General features: G+C 46.9%; 1 protein-coding gene across 1 annotated transcript in view; it reads right to left on the reverse strand.

Moving 5' to 3' along the window:
* vps28 (VPS28 subunit of ESCRT-I) overlaps nt 1-16,730 on the reverse strand; it is a 49,749-nt gene extending 33,019 nt beyond the window's left edge. The window contains exons 1-2 of the mRNA XM_072254354.1: nt 16,671-16,730; nt 4,786-4,844 (exon numbers count right to left, since the gene is read on the reverse strand). Of these exons, the coding sequence (XP_072110455.1) occupies nt 4,786-4,816 (31 nt within the window). The 5' untranslated portion in view covers nt 4,817-4,844; nt 16,671-16,730. The remainder of the gene's footprint in view (nt 1-4,785; nt 4,845-16,670) is intronic.
* Nucleotides 16,731-22,236: the final 5,506 nt, after the last annotated feature.

Consider the following 22,236-nt stretch of genomic DNA (forward strand, 5'->3'; position numbering starts at 1 on the left):
CAAATGCTTGTTGTTCCAGACTCTTTTGTACAGCCTGCCGAATGCACTGTTTGCCTTTGCCAGTCTGTTGTCAATCTCTTTATCAATCTTGGCATCTGACGAGATGGTGCACCCCAGGTAGATGAACTGGTGGACTGTCTTCAGCTCTACCTCACCGATGGTGAAGCGGGGAGGGTGGTAATCTTCCTGAGGTGCGGGCCAATGGAGAACTTCTGTCTTCTTCAAGCTGATTTCCAGTCTGAAGAGCTCGGCAGCTTCTGCGAAGCAGAGTGTTACATGCTGCAGGCTGTCTCTGTGTGGGCAACAAGGGCAGCATCGTCTGCGAACAGTAGCTCTCGGATGAGTTGCTCCAATGTCTTGGTGTGGGACTGTAGTCGCCTCAGGTTGAACAGGCTGCCATCAGTGCAGTATCGGATGTAAACACTGTCCCCATCATCAAGGTCTTCTGTGACCCTTTCAACCCTCATGCTGAAGAAGATGGTGAAGAGAGTCGGCGCGAAGACGCAGCCTTGCTTTACTCTGCTACCTATTGGGAAAAGTTCTGAGAGGTCGTTGTTGTGTCTGATTTGGCCACTCTGATCGTCATGTAGCTGGATGACCATGCTGAGGAACTTTGGGGGGCATCCCAGTCGTTCCACGATTTGCCACAGACCTTCCCTGCTCACGGTGTCGAACGCTTTGGTAAGGTCGACAAATGTCACGTACAATCCCTTGTTCTGTTCTCTACATTTCTCTTGGAGCTGCCTGAGAACAGATACCATGTTGGTGGTGCTCCTGTTGGCTCTGAAGCCACACTGGCTCTCTGGGAGGTGTTCTTCTGCAATGATGGGCACCAATCTGTTCAAGAGTATTCTTGCGAGGATTTTCCCTGCGATAGAGAGCAGAGTTATCTGCCGGTAGTTGGAGCAGTCGGACTTTTCCCCCTTGTTCTTATACAGGACGATGATGACTGCATCACAGAGGTCCTGTGGTAGTTTACCTTGTTCCCAGCAGCAGACAAAGAACTCGTGGAGTTTGGTGTGTAACGCTGGGCCCCCATGCTTCCAAATCTCAGGTGGGATTCCATCAACTCCCGCTGCCTTGCCATTTTTCAGCTGCTCTACGGCCTTGACTGTCTCTTCTAGGGTTGGAATCTTGTCCAGTTCTGTTTTCTCTGGCTGTTGTGGGATGTGATGAATTGCTGAGTCTTGGACCATGCAGTTGGTGCTGAAGAGAGTCTGGAAATGTTCCGACCACCGGTTCAGGATGGACGCCTTGTCGGTGAAGAGCGTCTGACCGTCTGCACTGCGCAAGGGGCTCTGGACCTGGTGCGAAGGGCCGTACACCGCTCTCAGGGCTTCATAAAACCCTCTGTATCAGGACAAGACAGCTGAGCAAGGTGCGCCTGGTGGGCGGATCTCTTCTGCGCCAGCAATTCTTGGATCTCCTAGTTGTTTTCATCGAACCAGTCCTTGTTCCTCTTTGTGGAACACCCTAGGACTCCCTCAGAGGTTTGCAGGATGGTGGTTTTTAGGTGTTCCCAAAGCATTTCTGGAGAGGAGTCTGTGGGGTAACTGGTAAAGCAGTGAGGAGCGCGGTCGAACAAAGGGATTTGAGAATACAGGTCCATAATCTTTTGAAAGTGATGTCACAGGCAGATGGGGTAGTAAAGAAAGCTTTTGGCACATTGGCCTTCATAAATCAAAGTACTGAATATAGGAGATGTGATGTTATGTTAAGATTGGATAAGACGTTGACGAGGACTAATTAGGAGTATTGTGTGCAGCTTTGGTCACCTACGTACAGGAAAGATGTAAAGAAGGTTGAAAGAGTACAAAGAAAATCTGCAAGGATGTTGCCCAGTCCGGAGGACCTGAGTTATTGGGAAAGTTTGAATAGGTTAGGACTTTACTCCTTGGAATGTAGAAGATTGAGAGGAGATATTATAGAAATATACAAAATTATGAGCAACACAGATAGGGTAAATGCAAGCAATCTTCTTTCCACTGAAGTTGGATGGGACAACAACAAGAAGTTCTGGGTTAAGAGTGAAAGGTGTAAAGTTTAAGGGAACATGAGGGGACACTTCTTCACTCACAGGGTGGTGAGAGTGTGGAACGAGCCGCCAGCACAAGTGGCGTATGCGCGCTCCATTTCAAAGTTCAATGGAAGTCTGGAAGGTACATGTATGGCTGTGGTTCTCGTGAGTTCGATGTGAGTAGGCACTTTAAATAGTTCAGCATCGACTAGAGGGGCCAAAAGGCCTGTTTCTGTACTGTACTTTTATACGAGTCTATAGGCACCAGCCTCCCCACCATTGAGGATGAATTCACGAGGCAGATCTCAAACAAGTGGCATCTATCATCAAGGTCCCCCAAAGCCTAGGACAAGGCCTCTTCTCATAACTATCATAGAAACCATAGAAACTACAGCACAGAAACAGGCCTTTTGGCCCTTCTTGGCTGTGCCCAACCATTTTCTGCCTAGTCCCACTGACCTGCACACGGACCATATCTCTCCATACACCTCCCATCCATGTATCTGTCCAATTTATTCTTAAATGTTAAAAAAAACCCCACATTTACCACCTCGTCTGGCAGCTCATTCCATACTCCCACCACTCTCTGTGTGAAGAAGCCCCACCTAATGTTCCCTTTAAACTTTTCCCCCCTCACCCTTAACCCATGTCCTCTGGTTTTTTTCTCCCCTTGCCTCAGTGGAAAAAGCCTGCTTGCATTCACTCTATCTATACCCATCATAATTTTATATACCTCTATCAAATCTCCCCTCATTCTTCTACGCTCCAGGGAATAAAGTCCTAACCTATTCAACCTTTCTCTGTAACTGAGTTTCTCAAGTCCCAGCAACATCCTTGTAAACCTTCTCTGCACTCTTTCAACCTTACTTATATCCTTCCTGTAATTTGGTGACCAAAACTGAACACAGTACTCCAGATTCGGCCTCACCAATGCCTTATACAACCTCATCATAACATTCCAGCTCTTATACTCAATACTTTGATTAATAAAGGCCAATGTACCAAAAGCTCTCTTTATGACCCTATCTACCTGTGACGCCACTTTTAGGGAATTTTGTATCTGTATTCCCAGATCCCTCTGTTCTACTGCACTCCTCAGTGCCTTACCATTAACCCTGTATGTTCTACGTTGGTTTGTCCTTCCAACGTGCAATACCTCACACTTGTCAGTATTAAACTCCATCTGCCATTTTTCCAGCTGGTCCAAGTCCCTCTGCAGGCTCTGAAAACCTTCCTCACTGTCTACTACACCTCCAATCTTTGTATCATCAGCAAACTTGCTGATCCAATTTACCACATTATCATCCAGATCATTGATATAGATGACAAGTAACAATGGACCCAGCACTGATCCATGTGGCACACCACTAGTCACAGGCCTCCACTCAGAGAAGCAATTCTCTACCACCACTCTCTGGCTTCTTCCATCGAGCCAATGTCTAATCCACCTCTCCATGTATACCTAGCGACTGAATTTTCCTAACTAACCTCCCATGCGGAACCTTGTCAAAGGCCTTACTGAAGTCCATGTAGACAATATCCACTGCCTTCCCTTCATCCACTTTCCTGGTAACCTCCTCGAAAAGCTCCAATAGATTGGTCAAACATGACCTACCACGCACAAAGCCATGTTGACTCTCCCTAATAAGCCCCTGTCTATCCAAATGCTTGTAGATTCTGTCTCTTAGTACTCCCTCCAATAACTTACCTACTACTGACGTTAAACTCACCGGCCTATAATTTCCCAGATTACTTTTCGATCCTTTTTTAAACAACGGAACAACATGAGCCACTCTCCAATCCTCCGGCACTTCACCCGTAGACAGCGACATTTTAAATATTTCTGCCAGGGCCCCCACAATTTCAACACTAGTCTCCTTCAAGGTCCGAGGGAACACTCTATCAGGTCCCGGGGATTTATCCACTTTAATTTTCCTCAAGACAGCAAGCACCTCCTCCTTTTTAATCTGTACAGTTTCCATGGTCTCACTACTTGATTCCCTGAATTCCATAGATTTCATGCCAGCTTCCTTAGTAAATATAGACGGAAAAAACCTATTTAAGATCTCCCCCATTCCCTATCATCAAGGAGGAGTTACACAAGCCTGAAGACACACACTCAATGTTTCAGGAACAGCTTCTTTGCCTCCGCCATCAGATTTCTCAACGGTCCATGAACAGCATCTCACTATTTTGCTGTATTTTTGCAATTTTTTAACATACATTTTTCACTGTACCATACAGTAATCTTTTTGTTTGCACAGTACTGCTGCTGCAAATGAACAAATTTCACAACCTGATTCTGAATTATAAAGATTACAGCAGTGACCCGTCTGACACACTCCACACGTGATCACCTCCCGTACCGACACACACCACATGTGATCACCTGTACTCACACACCACACCTGATCACCTCCCGTACCGACACACACCACACGTGATCACCTCCCGTACTCACACACACACCACACGTGATCACCTCCCGTACCGACACACACCACACGTGATCAGCTCCCGTACTGACACACACCACACGTGATCACCTCCCGTACTGACAGACACCACACGTGATCACCTCCCATACTCATACACACATGTGCTCACTTCCCGTACTCACACACCACACGTGATCACCTCCTGTACTGACACACCACACGTGATCACCTCCCGTACTGACAGACACCACACGTGATCACCCCCCCCCCTGTACTCACACACACCACACGTGATCACCCCCCATACTCACACACACCACACGTGCTCACCTCCCGTACTGGCTGCAATACCCTGGAACATCCTGACGAGAGACACCTTCACGGAATCCCTGCCAACAGATGAACAGGGTCAAATGTGAGGTCAGGGGAGAAGAGAACCCCTACCAAGAGAGGAACAGGGTCAAATCTGGGGCCAGTGGTGGCAATGGGGACTGGGGGAAGGGCGGATGGAGTGGTTTGTAGGGGGTATTAAATTCCATCTACCAACTTTTTTGCCCATTTTTCCTGCTGATGCAAATCTCTCTGTAAGCCATGACAGCCTTCGTTACTGTCCACTACACTCACAATCGTGGTGTCATCTGCAACTTTGCTGATCCAGTTAACCACATCAATCATCCAGATCATTGATTAGGGGAGAAAGGACCCTGCAGCACTCCACTAGTCACAAGCCTCCAAGTCAGAGAGGTAACTCTCTACTACTGCTCTGACTTCTCTCACAAAGCCAATGTCTAATCCAATCTGCTACATCATCTTCAATGCCAAGCGACTGAACCTTATTGACCAGCCTTCCATGTGAGACCCTGTCAAAGGCCTTACGAAATTACACGTAGACAGCATCCACTACCTTGCCTTTATCAACTTTCCTGGTAACTTCCTCGAAAAACTCCGTAAGATTGGCTAGACACGACCTACTACGCATGAAGCCACAATGACTATCATTAATCAGTCCCTGTCTATCCAGATATTCATATGTCTGGTCTCAGAATACCTTCCAATCACTTCCCCACGAATGATGTCAGGCTCACTGGCCTATAATTTCCTGGTTTATTTTTAGAGCCTTTCTTAAACAGTGGAACAACATTGGCTATCCTCCAATCCTATGGTAACACACTGTCATTATGATTTAAATGTTCCTGCTTGGGCCCTGGTAATTTCCACACTTGTCTCCCACAGGATCCGAGTGACATACCTTGTCCTGCCTCAGGGATTTATCCACCCTAACTTGCCTCAGGGTAGAAAACACCCCCTCCTCTCTAATTTCTATAGGGTCCCATGAAGTCGATGCCACTTTGCCTGACTTCTGTAGGCTCTGTGTTGTCTCCTGAGTAAATACAGATGCAGAGAATCTCCATTTAATACCTTCTCTATTTGTTTAGGCTCCACGCATACATTACCATTCTGATCTTCCAGAGAACCAATTCTGTGCCTTGCAATCCTTTTGTTCTTAACACATCTGAATTCTCCTTTGCCTTGACTACTTGGGCAACCTCATGCCTCTGGATTTCTTTCTAAAGTGTTCCCTTGCACTTTTCCATAAGCACCACATTTTGTTTTCCCTGGGCCTCGATATCTGACAGGCACATACAACCTTTGTACTCAGAAAACGGCACTTTTAAAGTCCTCCTGTTTAGCAATTGCACCTTGCCAGTAAACAGTCTGTCTGTATCCACACTTTCCAGATCATTTCTAACACTATCAAAGTATCAACCCAAGGACAAGACCTATCTTTTTGCATACTTACTTTGAAAGTAATAGCATTACGATCACAAACTTCTGTCATCTGCCCTGTCTCATTTCCTTACTGCAGATCACTCTCTCTCATTGAGCTTCTACGGACTAATTAAGGAAACTTTCCTGAACACATTTGACAAGCTCTATCCCGTGTAGACCTTTTACAGAATGGGAGTCCCTGTTAGTAAACGCAAAGTTAAAACCACCTACTATAACAACCTTGTGTTTCTTGCAACAATCTGCGATTCCCTCCAAATATGTTTCGTTAAGTCCACTGAACCATTGGGTGGTCTGTAATATAGCCCCATTAATGCGGTCATACCTTTCTTACTTCTCAGTTCCACCCATAAAGCCTTACCAGTCCAATTCTTCAGTCTGTTCTGACACAGCACTGCTGTGATATTTTCCCTGACCAGTAACACCACCCCTCCTTTAATCCCTCCCGCTCTGTCACCCCAGAATATTGATCTGCCAGTCCTGCCCCTCGCACAACCAAGTCTCACTAATGGCCACAATATCATAATTCCAGGTGTTGACCACACCCTGAGCCTATCTGACTTTCCTATGATACTTCTTGCATTGAAATATACACATCTCAGGATATTAGTCACACCATGCTCAACCTTTTGATTCCTGACTCTGGCTGAGGTCACGAACATCTGCCTTCACAACCTCTCCATTAACTGCTCTGGCACTCCAGTTCCATAGAACATTACAGCACAGAAACAGGCTTTTCGGCCTTTCTTGGCTGTGCCGAACCATTTTTCTGCCTAGTCCCCATGACCTGCACCTGGACCATATCCCTCCATACACCTCCCATCCATGTACCTCTCCAAGCTTTTATTAAATGTTAAAAGTGAGCCCGCATTTACCACTTCATCTGGCAGCTCATTCCACACTCCCACCACTCTCTGTGTGAAGAAGCTCCCCATAAAGTTCCCTTTAAACTTTTCCCCCTTCACCCTTAACCCATGTCCTCTGGTTTTTTTCTCCTCTAGCCTCAGTGGAAAAAGCCTGCTTGCATTCACTCTATCTATACCCATCATAATTTTATAGAACATAGAATAGTACAGCACAGAACAGGCCCTTCGGCCCACAATGTTGTGCTGACCCTCAAACACTGCCTCCCATATAACCCCCCCCACCTTAAATTCCTCCATATACCTGTCTAGTAGTCTCTTAAATTTCACTATTGTATCTGCCTCTACCACTGACTCAGGCAGTGCATTCCACGCACCAACCACTCTCTGAGTAAAAAACCTTCCTCTAAAATCCCCCTTGAACTTCCCACCCCTTACCTTAAAGCCATGTCCTCTTGTACTGAGCAGTGGTGCCCTGGGTAAGAGGCGCTGGCTGTCAACTCTATCTATTCCTCTTATTATCTTGTACACCTCTATCATGTCTCCTCTCATCCTCCTTCTCTCCAAAGAGTAAAGCCCTAGCTCCCTTAATCTCTGATCACAATGCATACTTTCTAAACCAGGCAGCATCCTGGTAAATCTCCTCTGTACCCTTCTCAATGCTTCCACATCCTTCCTATAGTGAGGTGACCAGAACTGGACACAGTACTCCAAGTGTGGCCTAACCAGAGTTTTATAGAGCTGCATCATTACATCGCGACTCTTAAACTCTATCCCTCGACTTATGAAAGCTAACACCCCATAAGCTTTCTTAACTACCCTCTCCACCTGTGAGGCAACTTTCAGGGATCTGTGGACATGTACCCCGAGATCCCTCTGCTCCTCCACACTACCAAGTATCCTGCCATTTACTTTGTACTCTGCCTTGGAGTTTGTCCTTCCAAAGTGTACCACCTCACACTTCTCTGGGTTGAACTCCATCTGCAACTTCTCAGCCCACTTCTGCATCCTATCAATGTCTCTCTGCAATCTTTGACAATCCTCTACACTATCTACAACACCACCAACTTTTGTGTCGTCTGCAAACTTGCCAACCCACCCTTCTACCCCCACATCCAGGTCGTTAATAAAAATCACGAAAAGTAGAGGTCCCAGAACAGATCCTTGTGGGACACCACTATCACAATCCTCCAATCTGAATGTACTCCCTCCACCACCACACTCTGCCTTCTGCAGGCAAGCCAATTCTGAATCCACCTGGCCAAAATTCCCTGCATTCCATGCCTTCTAACTTTCTGAATAAGCCTACCGTGTGGAACCTTGTCAAAAGCCTTACTAAAATCCATATAGATCACATCCACTACACTACCCTCATCTATATGCCTGGTCACCACCTCAAAGAACTCTATCAGGCTCGTTAGACACGATCTGCCCTTCACAAAGCCATGCTGACTGTCCCTGATCAGACCATGATTCTCTAAATGCCTACAGATCCTATCTCTAAGAATCTTTTCCAACAGCTTTCCTACCACAGATGTAAGACTCACTGGTCTATAATTACCCGGACTATAACTACTACCTTTTTTGAACAAGGAGACAACATTCGCCTCCCTCCAATCCTCCGGTACCATTCCCGTGGACAACGAGGACATAAAGATCCTAGCCAGAGGCTCAGCAATCTCTTCTCTCGCCTCGTGGAGCAGCCTGGGGAATATTCTGTCAGGCCCCGGGGACTTATCTGTCCTAATGTATTTTAACAACTCCAACACCTCCTCTCCCTTAATATCAACATGCTCCAGAACATCAACCTCACTCATATTGTCCACACCATCAAGTTCCCTCTCATTGGTGAATACCAAAGAGAATTATTCATTGAGGACCTCGCTCACTTCCACAGCCTCCAGGCACATCTTCCCACCTTTATCTCTAATCGGTCCTACTTTCACTCCTGTCATCCTTTTGCTCTTCACATATTTGAAGAATGCCTTGGGGTTTTCCTTTACCCTGCCTTCTCATGCCCCCTTCTTGCTCTTCTCAGCCCCTTCTTAAGCTCCTTTCTTGCTTCCCTATATTCCTCAATAGACCCATCTGATCCTTGCTTCCTAAACCTCATGTATGCTGCCTTCTTCCACCTGACTAGATTTTCCACTTCACTTGTCACCCATGGCTCCTTCACCCTACCATTCTTTATCTTCCTCACTGGGACAAATTTATCCCTAACATCCTGCAAGAGATCTCTAAACATCCACCACATGTCCATAGTGCAGTTCCCTGCAAAAACATCATCCCAATTCACACTCGCAAGTTCTAGCCTTATAGCCTCATAATTTGCCTTTCCCCAATTAAAATTTTCCTGTCTTCTCTGATTCTATCCTTTTCCATGATAATGCTAAAGGCCACGGAGCGGTGGTCACTGTCCCCCAGATGTCCACCCACTGAGAGATCTGTGACGTGACCCGGTTCATTACCTAGTACTAGATCTAGTATTGCATTCCCCCTAGTCGGCCTGTCAACATACTGTGACAGGAATCCGTCCTGGACACACTTAACAAACTCTGCCCCATCTAAACCCTTGGAACTAATCAGGTGCCAATCAATGTTAGGGAAGTTAAAGTCACCCATGATAACAACCCTGTTATTTTTGCACCTTTCCAAAATCTGCCTCCCAATCTGCTCCTCTGTATCTCTGCTGCTACCAGGGGGCCTACAGAATACACCCAATAGAGTAACTGCTCCCTTCCTGTTCCTGACTTCCACCCACATTGACTCAAAAGAGGATCCTGCTACATTACCCACCCTTTCTGTAGCTGTAATAGTATCCCTGACCAGTAATGCCACCTCTCCTCCCCTTTTTCCGCCCTCCCTATCCCTTTTAAAGCACTGAAATCCAGGAATATTGAGAATCCATTCCTGCCCTGGTGCCAGCCAAGTCTCTGTAATGGCCACTACATCATAATTCCATGTATGCATCCAAGCTCTCAGAACTGGACACAGTACTCCAAGTGTGGCCTAACCAGAGTTTTATAGAGCTGCATCATTACATCGCGACTCTTAAACTCTATCCTTCGACTTACGAAAGCTATCACCCTATAAGCTTTCTTAACTACCCTATCTACCTGTGAGGCAACTTTCAGGGATCTATGGACATGTACCCCGAGATCCCTCTGCTCCTCCACACTACCAAGTATCCTGCCATTTACTTTGTTCTCTGCCTTGGAATTTGTCCTTCCAAAGTGTACCACCTCACACTTCTCTGGGTTGAACTCCATCTGCCACTTCTCAGCCCACTTCTGCATTCTATCAATGTCTCTCTGCAATCTTTGACAATCCTCTACACGATCTACAACACCACCAACCTTTGTGTCGTCTGCAAACTTGCCAACCCACCCTTCTACCCCCACATCCAGGTCGTTAATAAAAATCACGAAAAGTAGAGGTCCCAGAACAGATCCTTGTGGGACACCACTAGTCACAATCCTCCAATCTGAATGTACTCCCTCCACCACGACCACCTGCCTTCTGCAGGCAAGCCAATTCTGAATCCACCTGGCCAAATTTCCCTGCATCCCATGCCTTCTGACTTTCTGAATAAGCCTACCATGTTGAACCTTGTCAAATGCCTTACTAAAATCCATGTAGATCACATCCACTGCACTACCCTCATCTATATGCCTGGTCACCTCCTCAAAGAACTCTATCAGGCTCATTAGACACGATCTGCCCTTCACAAAGCCATGCTGACTGTCCCTGATCAGACCATGATTCTCTAAATGCCCATAGATCCTATCTCTAAGAATCTTTTCCAACAGCTTTCCCACCACAGATGTAAGGCTCACTGGTCTATAATTACCCAGACTATCCCTACTACCTTTTTTGAACACGGGGACAACATTCGCCTCCCTCCAATCCTCCGGTACCATTCCTGTGGACAATGAGGACATAAAGATCCTAGCCAGAGGCTCAGCAATCTCTTCTCTCGCCTCGTGGAGCAGCCTGGGGAATATTCCGTCAGGCCCCGGGGACCTATCTGTCTTAATGTATTTTAACAACTCCAACACCTCCTCTCCCTTAATATCAACATGCTCCAGAACATCAACCTCACCCATATTGTCCTCACCATCATTAAGTTCCCTCTCATTGGTGAATACCGAAGAGAAGTATTCATTGAGGACCTCGCTCACTTCCACAGCCTCCAGGCACATCTTCCCACCTTTATCTCTAATCGGTCCTACTTTCACTCCTGTCATCCTTTTGCTCTTCACATATTTGAAGAATGCCTTGGGGTTTTCCTTTACCCTGCCTTCTCATGCCCCCTTCTTGCTCTTCTCAGCCCCTTCTTAAGCTCCTTTCTTGCTTCCCTATATTCCTCAATAGACCCATCTGATCCTTGCTTCCTAAACCTCATGTATGCTGCCTTCTTCCACCTGACTAGATTTTCCACCTCACTTGTCACCCATGGTTCCTTCACCCTACCATTCTTTATCTTCCTCACTGGGACAAATTTATCCCTAACATCCTGCAAGAGATCTCTAAACATCGACCACACGTCCATAGTGCAGTTCCCTGCAAAAACATCATCCCAATTCACACTCGCAAGTTCTAGCCTTATAGCCTCATAATTTGCCCTTCCCCAATTAAAATTTTCCTGTCCTCTCTGATTCTATCCTTTTCCATGATAATGCTAAAGGCCACGGAGCAGTGGTCACTGTCCCCCAGATGTTCACCCACTGAGAGATCTGTGACGTGACCTGGTTCATTACCTAGTACTAGATCTAGTATGGCATTCCCCCTAGTCAGCCCGTCAACATACTGTGACAGGAATCCGTCCTGGACACACTTAACAATCTAAACCCTTGGAACTAATCAGGTGCCAATCAATATTAGGGAAGTTAAAGTCACCTATGATAACAACCCTGTTACTTTTGCACTTTTCCAAAATCTGTCTCCCAATCTGCTCCTCGGTATCTCTGCAACACACATAAAAGTTGCTGGTGAACGCAGCAGGCCAGGCAGCATCTCTAGGAAGAGGTGCAGTCGACGTTTCAGGCAGAGACCCTTCGTCAGGACTAACTGAAGGAAGAGTGAGTAAGGGATTTGAAAGTTGGAGGGGGACGGGGAGATCCAAAATGTAGTGGCTCCTCGGTATCTCTGCTGCTACCAGGGGGCCTATAGAATACCCCCAATAGAGTAACTGCTCCCTTCCTGTTCCTGACTTCCACCCATACTGACTCAAAAGAGGATCCTGCTACATTACCCACCCTTTCTGTAGCTGTAATGGTATCCCTGACCAGTAATGCCACCCCTCCTCCCCTTTCTCCCCGTCTCTCTATCCCTTTTAAAGCACTGAAATACTTCTATCAAATCACCCCTCATTCTTCTATGCTCCAGGGAATAACTACTACGTAGACTCAGGCCTAGGTGGCCGGCGTCAGGCATGATGACGGACTCTGCACTTCTCCCTCTCCCTCACCAGTGTGTTCAGTTCATCTACATTAGCCGCGCCGCTGTCTTCTAGGAGCGTGTTGACCATAGTCTTGGGAGGGCGCCCAGAGTTCATCGTCCCATGCTTGGGCTCCCATATGATGACTAGGCTGGCAGGTAGCTCGGGGTGGCGTAGACAGTGTCCCGCTAATTGCAGTCTTCTCGCCTCGATTTTAGTGGAGAGCATCAGTAGGTGGTCATAGAGCTCGATGTTCATCATGTGCTGTTGCCAACTCACATCAAGAGCCATCCGGAGCATTCGTGTATAGCAACAATCTAGAGACTTTCGCATAGTCTTGGTGAGTGTCCACATCTCGCATCCGTACGTGAGAATGGACTCTATGACTGCTATGAAGATCCTCTTTTTAAGCCCTCTGGTCAGGTTTGACTTCCAGATTTCCTTCATGTCATTCATAGCCCTCCACGCCAGCGCCTCCCGTATCTTTATGTCCTTCTCTGAGCTCATCATTCTTGACCCGAGGTACTTCTAGTCAAAGACTAGATTAGCAATAAAGTCCTAACCTATTCAACCTTTCTCTGTAACTGAGTTTCTAAGTCCCAGCAACATCCTTGTAAACCTTCTCTGCACACTTTCAACCTTATTAATATTCTTCCTGTAATTTGGTGATCAAAACTGCACACAATACTCCAGATTCGGCCTCACCAATGCCTTATACAACCTCACCATAGCATTCCAAATCTTATACTCAATACTTTGATTAATAAAGGCCAATGTACCAAAAGCTCTCTTTACGACCCTATCTACCTGTGACGCCACTTGCAGGGAATTTTGTATCTGTATTCTCAGATCCCTCTGTTCTACTGCACTCCTCAGTGCCTTACCATTTACCCTGTATGTTCTACCTTAGTTTGTCCTTCCAAAGTGCAATACCTCACACTTGTCTATATTAAACTCCGTCTGCTATTTTTCAGCCTTTTTTTCCAGCTGGTCTAAATCCTTTTGCAAGCTTTGAAAACCTTCCTCACTGTCCACTACATCTCCAGTCTTTGTATCATCAGCAAATTTGCTAATCCAATTTACCACATTATCATCCAGATCATTAATATAGATGACAAATAACAATGGACTGATCCCAGTGGCACACCACTAGTCACAGGCCTCCACTCGGAGAAGCAATCCTCAACTACCACTCTCTGGCTTCTCCCATTGAGCCAATGTCTAATCCAATTTACCACCTCTCCATGTATACCTAGCGACTGAATCTTCCTAACTAACCTCCCATGCGGGACCTTGTCAAAGGTCTTACTGAAGTCCATGAAGACAATATCCACTGCCTTCCCTTCATCCACTTTCCTGGTAACCTCCCCTAAAAACTCTAATAGATTGGTTAAACATGACCTACCACGCACAAAGCCATGTTGACTCTCTCAAATAAGTCCCCGTCTATCCAAATACTTGTAGATCCTATCTCCCAGTACTCCTTCTAATAATTTACCTACTGCCGACGTCAAATTTACCAGCCTATAATTTCCCGGATTACTTTTCGATCCTTTTTTAAACAACGGAACAACATGAGCCACTCTCCAATCCTCCGGCACCTCACCTGTAGACAGTGACATTTTAAATATTTCTGCCAAGGCGCTTGCAATTTCAACACTAGTCTCCTTCAAGGTCCGAGGGAACACCCTGTCAAGTCCTGGGGACTTATCTACTCTGATTTGCCTCAAGATAGCAAGCACCTCCTTCTCCTCAATCTGTATAGGTTGCATGATCTCACAACTTGTTTACCTTATTTCCATTGACTCCATGGCAGTTTCCTTAGTAAACACAGACGCAAAAAAACCATTTAAGATCTCCATTTCTTTTGGTTCCATACATAGCTGACCACTTTGATCTTCAAGAGGACCAATTTTATCCCTTACTATCCTTTTTGCTCTTAATATACCTGTCGGAGCTCTTTGGATTATACTTCACTTTGACTGCCAAGGCAACCTCATGTCTTCTTTAGCCATTCTGATCTCTTTAAGTTTTTTTTTGCACTTTTTATACTCCTCAAGCATCTTATTTACTCCCTGTTTCCTATACATGTCATACAACTCTCTCTTCTTCTTTATCAGAGTTGCAATATCCCTTGAGAACCAATATTCCTATTCACCTTGCCTTTAATCCTGACAGGAACATACAAGCTCCGCACTCTCAAAATTTCTCCTTTGAAGGCTTCCCACTTACCGATCACATCCTTGCCAGAGAACAACCTGTCCCAATCCACGCTTTTTAGATCCTTTCTCATTTCTTCAAATGTGGCCTTTTTCCAGTTCAGAACCTCAACCCTAGGACCAGATCTATCTTTATCCATGATCAAGTTGAAACTAATGGTGTTATGATCACTGGAACCAAAGTGTTCCCCTACACACACTTCCGTCACCTGTCCTAACTCGTTTCCTAATAGGAGATTTGATATTGCATCCTCTCTAGTTGGTACCTCTATATATTGATTTAGAAAACTTTCCTGAACACATTTTACAAACTCTAACCCATCTAGACTTTTAACAGTATGGGAATCGCAATCAATATGTGGAAAATTAAAATCCCCTACTATCAAAACTTTATGTTTCCTGCATTGTCTGCTATCTCTCTGCAGATTTGCTCCTCCAATTCTCGCTGACTATTGGGTGGTCTGTAATACAATCCCACTAATGTGGTCATACCTTTCCTGTTTCTCATCTCCACCCATATGGCCTCAGTAGACAAGCCCTCTAATCTGTCCTGCCTGAGCACTGCTATAACATTTTCCCTGACTAGCAATGCCACCCCCCACCCTTCAGTCCTCTGCCTCTATAACGTCTGAAAATTCGGAACCCTGGAACATTAAACTTCCTATCTCCCTGCAAGTCCAGTTTAATTCCCACCACGCAGCACTAGGAAACCTTCCCACTCTGATATTAGAGCAATCCACCCCCCCCCCCACCAAGTTCAGGTACAAACAGTCCCTTCTGTACAGTTCACCTTCCTGGAAGAGAGCCTAATGATCCAAAAATCTTATGCCTGCCCTCCTACACAGACACTTTAGCCAATGTTAAACCATATAATCTTCCAAATTCTGGCCTCACTAGCACCTGGCATGGGTAGCAATCCTGAGATCACAACCCTAGCGGTGCTCCCTTTTAATTTAGCACCTAACTCCCTGAATTCCCTCTGCAGAACCTCATCATTCGTCCTACCCATGTCATTGGTACCTGCATGGACTATGACCTCTGGCTGTTCTCCCTCCCACTTAAGGATGCTGAAGACTTGATCTGAGATATTCCGGGCCCTGGGACCTGCGAGGCAACATACCATCAAAGGGTCTCGGCCCAAAACATCGACTGTACCTCTTCCTATAGATGCTGCCTGGCCTGCTGCGTTCACCAGCATTTTGTGTGTGTTTATACCATCAGGGAATCTCGTTTTTACCCACAGAGCCTCCTGCTCCATACTTTAATGAACGAATCCCCTTTCACCACAGCGGGCCTCTTCCCATTTCCCTTCTGAGACCCAGAGCCACACTCAGTGTCAGAGACCCGACCACTGTGACTTTCCTCTGCTGGATCATACACCTCCCCCTTCCCCCCCCCCACCCCCAACACTATCCAAAGTGATATACATGCTGCTGACGGACCAAACCCACATTATCCAAAGGGATATACCTGCTGCTGACGGACCAAACCCACACTATCCAAAGTGATATACATGCTACTGACGGAGATGTTAACTGGGGTACTCTGCACTGGCTCCTTTCTGACTGTCAAACAGTTTCCTGCGCCTTGGATATAACTACCACTCGAAATGTCCTATATATGAGCCCTTCAGCCTCCCAAATGATCCGGAGTTCACCCAGCTCCAGCTCCAAGTCCTTAGTGCGAGCGCTGGGAGCCTCAGCTGGATGCACCGGCCGGGTACCGGTGGAGGAGGAAGGTGTTAATGGGAGACGGGAGGGAGGGGTCGGAGGGCGTGGTGAGCGGTGCCGGGGGTGATGGAGAATGCCGGAAGACCAGGGCTGCGAACGACTGCTCAGTGTTTCCGATCGGCCCCGACGCAGTTACCGACCCGCACCCTCCTCCCTCCCAGTACCGTAATCTTACCAAATCCGTCCGCACTCTTCGAGGCGCAGACCCCACTCTACTTCCGTATTAGACCGGAAACTGCGTCAGAGCATAACTTCCTTCAGCAGCGCCACCTCTCGTACCGGAGTGACAGCACAACCTCCCTCCAATCGCCGCCGGCCAGACCAGTCAGCGCGCAGCCTCCTGCAGCGCCACCTCACGAACCGGAGTGAAAGCACAACCTCCCTCCAATCGTCACCTGCCAGACCAGTCAGCGCGCAGCCTCCTGCAGCGCCACCTCACGAACCGGAGTGACAGCACAACCAGTGACCGCCTCCACCAGTAATCTCATATAGCCTGGAGAACTCCCTTCCACTGTTACCATGCTCGCCTCTACCTCCTACCCCAGATCCACAACATTGACTGTCTGGGTAGGCCTATTGTCTCTGTCTGCTCCTGCCCACTAAACTCATGTCCTCATACCTCGGTTCCGTTTATCCCCCGGTTCAGTCCCTTCCCACCAACATCACCATTTATGTCCTGAATCTCCTCAGTAGCTTTCAGTGACCTGGTCCTGACCAACTCATCTACAACACCACCAACCTTTGTGTCATCTGCAAACTTGCCAAACCACCCTTCTACCCTGACATCCAGATCGTTAATAAAAATCACGAAAAGTAGAGGTCCCAGAACAGATCCTTGTGGGACACCACTATCACAATCCTCCAATCTGAATGTACTCCTCCACCACCACCCTCTGCCTTCTGCAGGCAAGCCAATTCTGAATCCACCTGGCCAAACTTCCCTGCATCCCATGCCTTCTAACTTTCTGAATAAGCCTACCGTGTGGAACCTTGTCAAATGCCTTACTAAAATCCATATAGATCACATCCACTGCACTACCCTCATCTATATGCCTGGTCACCTCCTCAAAGAACTCTATCAGGCTTGTTAGACATGATCTGCCCTTCACAAAGCCATGCTGACTGTCCCTGATCAGACCATGATTCTCTAAATGTCTATAGATCCTATCTCTAAGAATCTTTTCCAACAGCTTTCCCACCACAGACGTAAGGCTCACTGGTCTATAATTACCCAGACTATCCCTACTACCTTTTTTGAAAAAGGGAACAACATTCGCATCCCTCCAATCCTCCGGTACCATTCCCGCGGACAACGAGGACATAAAGATCCTAGCCAGAGGCTCAGCAATCCCTTCTCTCGCCTCGTGGAGCAGCCTGGGGAATATTCCGTCAGGTCCCGGGGACTTATCTGTCTTAATGTATTTTAACAACTCCAACACCTCCTCTCCCTTAATATCAACATGCTCCAAAACATCAACCTCACTCGTATTGTCCTCACCATCATCAAGTTCCCTCTCATTGGTGAATACCGAAGAGAAGTATTCATTGAGGACCTCGCTCACTTCCACAGCCTCCAGGCACATCTTCCCACCTTTATCTCTAATCGGTCCTACCTTCACTCCTGTCATCCTTTTTTTCTTCACATAATTGAAGAATGCCTTGGGGTTTTCCTTTACCCTACTCGCCAAGGCCTTCTCATGCCCCCTTCTTGCTCTTCTCAGCCCCTTCTTAAGCTCCTTTCTTGCTTCCCTATATTCCTCAATAGACCCATCTGATCCTTGCTTCCTAAACCTCATGTATGCTGCCTTCTTCCATCTGACCAGATTTTCCACGTCACCCATGGTTCCTTCACCCTACCATTCTTTATCTTCCTCACCGGGACAAATTTATCCCTTACATCCCGCAAGAGATCTCTAAACATCGACCACATGTCCATAGTACATTTCCCTGCAAAAACATCATCCCAATTCACACCCGCAAATTCTAGCCTTATAGCCTCATAATTTGCCTTTCCCCAATTAAAAATTTTCCTCTCCTCTCTGATTCTATCCTTTTCCATGATAATGCTAAAGGCCAGGGAGCGGTGGTCACTGTCCCCCAGATGCCCACCCACTGAGAGATCTGTGACCTGACCGGGTTCATTACCTAGTACTAGATCTAGTATGGTATTCCCCCTGGTCGGTCTGTCAACATACTGTGACAGGAATCCATCCTGGACACACTTAACAAACTCTGCCCCACCTAAACCCTTGGAACTAATCAGGTGCCAATCAATATTAGGGAAGTTAAAGTCACCCATGATAACAACCCTGTTATTTTTGCACTTTTCCAAATTCTGCCTCCCAATCTGCTCCTCTGTATCTCTGCTGCTACTAGGGGGCTTATAGAATACCCCCAATAGAGTAACTGCTCCCTTCCTGTTGTTGACTTCCACCCATATTGACTCAAAAGAGGATCCTGCTACATTGTCCACCTTTTCTGTAGCTGTAATAGTATCCCTGACCAGTAATGCCACCCCTCCTCCCCTTTTTCCGCCCTCTCTATCCCTTTTAAAGCACTGAAATCCAGGAATATTGAGAATCCATTCCTGCCCTGGTGCCAGCCAAGTCTCTGTAATGGCCACTACATCATAATTCCATGTATGTATCCAAGCTCTCAGTTCATCACCTTTGTTCCTGATGCTTCTTGCATTGAGGTACACACATTTCAGCCCTTCTATCTTACTGTCTTTACACCATTTATTCTGCTTCTCTTTCCTCAAAGCCTCTCTGTATGTTAGATCTGGCTTTACTCCATGCACTTCTTTCACTGCTCTATCGCTCTGGGTCCCATCCCCCTCAAAAATTAGTTTAAACCCTCCCGAACCATGCTAGCAAACCTACCTGCAAGGATATTGCTCCCCCTCGAGTTCAGGTGCAACCCATCCAATCTGTACAGGTCCCACCTTCCCCAGAAAAGATCCCAATGATCTAAAAATCTAAAACCCTGCTCCCTGCGCCAACTCCTCAGCCACGCATTCAACTGCCATCTCCTCCAATTCTTACCATCACTTTCACGTAGCACTGGCAGCAATCCTGAAAACGTCACCCTTGAGGTCCTGTTCTTCAGCCTTCTGCCTAGTTCCCGAAACTCACATTTCAGGACCTCATCCCTCTTCCTGCCTATGTCGTTGGTCCCCACATGTATCACGACTTCTGGTTGCTTTCCCTCTCGTACCAGGATGTTGTGCACCCGGTCAGAGACATCCCGGACCCTGGCACCCGGCAGGCAACAAACCATGCGGATGTCCTTCTCACGTCCACAAAATCTCCTGTCTGCTCCCCTGACTATAGAGTCTCCAATGACGACAGCTCTCCTCTTCTCTGTCCCACCCTTCTGCACCATTGGGTCAGACTCAGTGCCGGAGGCCCTGCCACTGTGACTCACACCTGGTCGGTCGTCCCCGCCAACAGTATCCAGGACGGTAAACTTATTATTCAGGGGAATGGCTACAGGGGTGCTCTGCACTACCCGTCTGCTCACCTTCGCCTTCCCCCCTCTGACTGTCACCCAACGACCTGTTTCCGACAGCCTAGTTGTGACTACCTCCCTGTAGCTCCCATCTCTGACTGCCTCATTCTCCCTTATGAGTGGAAGGTCATCCAGCTGCTGCTCCAGATTCCTTACACGGTCTTCCAGATCGCCCAGCCGTATGCACTTCTGGCAGATGTGACTCTGTGGGAGAGGGGAGTTCCCCCAAGACTGCCACATCTCACATGAGAGGCACATCACCATCTCAGGAGACATTGTAAAAACTAACTGCGAGCTAACTTGCCTCTTCTCTTCGAAGCCTCTCGAGTCAAAGCCTCAAAGCTCCAATCCTTCACTGGCCCACTCACGCACTGGCCGCCTCACTTGAGCTATCCCTGTATTTATCTGTTTGGGCTTTTCAAAATGTTTGGTCACCTGACCTCGACTGCCCAATCAGCTGCTTTCTGCTGGGTCTGAGCTATTCAAATCTTGATTGTCTAATCAACGGCTTTCTGCTGATCTATTCCAATCTGTTCCCAGAGCATCAGAGAGTATTTCCTTCTTGAAAGTACAGGGTTTCCCTTACTCCACTGCTGATACTACCTTCATCGCAACTCTTCCATTTCCCATAGATCCATCTTCCCAATAGTGATAGAGTTTCCATTTCCTCCATTTCCCATAGATCCACTTTCCCGCCACCTCAACAGTGATAGAGTTTCTCTTGCCCTTACCTACCATCAGCTGAGACTACGCACCCAACACATCATCTTCCACAATTTAGATTAGATTATGAGGATACTCAGTCCTCGTTTATTGTCATTTAGAAATGCATGCATTAAAAAATGATGCAACATTCCTCCAGAATGATATCACAAGAACGCGCAGGACAAACCAAAACTAAAAGTGACAAAACCACATAGTTATAACATATAGTTACAACAGTGCAAAACAATACCGTAATTTGATAAAGAGCAGACCATGGGCACGGTAAAAAAAAGTCTCAAAGTCCCAATAGCCTCATCATCTCACGCAGACGGTAGAAGGGAGGAACTCTCCCCGCCATGAACCTCCAAGCGCCACAAACTTGCCGATGCAGCACCATTGGAAGCACCTGACCGCAGCCGACTCTGAGTCCGTCCAAAAACTTCAAGCCTCCGACTAGCCCTTCCGACACAGCCTCTCCGAGCACCATCCTCTGCCGAGTGCTTCGACCCCGCCCTGGCCGCCGAGCAACAAGCAAAGCCGAGGACTTGGGGCCTTCCCCTCCAGAGATTCTGGACTACACAGTAGCAGCAGCAGCGAAGCAGACATTTCAGAAGTTTCACCTGATGTTCCTCCGTGCTCTCACGTCTGTCTCCATCAAATCAGGGTTGTGCACGGAGGAACAAATAACAGAGATCACCACCAGAGTGGTCGCTGCGAGCTGTGTCGTGCCGCCATCTTCTCCTTCCACCATCTGCAAAGGGATACCACCAACTAACACATCCTTACCTCCCCTCACTCCGGCCCTCACTGCTTTTCTCAGGGATCACTACTTCTGGCATTCCTTGTCCACACATGTCTCCATTCGCCACTCTAGCCTCTTGCTCCGGAGGAGGACAATGTCAGAGCAGAGGTGGCTGAAGCTTCTGGGAATAGTTCACAAGGTGCAAGATAGATATGTCCCACAGAGGAAGATATTATCAAATGGCAAGGGTAGATAACGGTTGCTGACAAGGGATGTTAAGGACTGTATAAAAGAAAGGGGATATAAGGTAGCAAAACTGAGTGGGAGGTTGGATGATTGGGAAGCTTTTAAAATTGAATAAAAGGCAACTAAAGAAGCTATAAGAAGGGAAGCAATGAAATATGAGGATGGACTAGCCAATAATATAAAGCAGGATACCAAAAGTTTTTTCAGTTATATAAAGAGTTGATATTGGACCACTAGAAAATGCTGCTGGTGAGGAAGTAATGGGGGACAAAGGAAAGGCAGATGAACATAATGGATACTTTGCATCAGTCTTCACTGTGCCACTGGTCTCTGAGTGTCAGGGAGTGAGTGCCATTGCCATTACAAAGGAGAAAGTTCGAGGCAAGATTTCCCTTTACAGAAACCATGCTGACTTTGACTTATTTTTATCATTAGTCTACAAGTACCTCGAAACCTAATTCCTAATAATAGACTGCAACACTTTCCCGACTACTGAGGTTAGGCTAACTGGCCTATAATTTCCTTCCTTTTGGTATCT

Source organism: Mobula birostris, chromosome 3 (assembly GCF_030028105.1).
Source record: "Mobula birostris isolate sMobBir1 chromosome 3, sMobBir1.hap1, whole genome shotgun sequence".
Taxonomy (NCBI): domain Eukaryota; kingdom Metazoa; phylum Chordata; class Chondrichthyes; order Myliobatiformes; family Myliobatidae; genus Mobula; species Mobula birostris.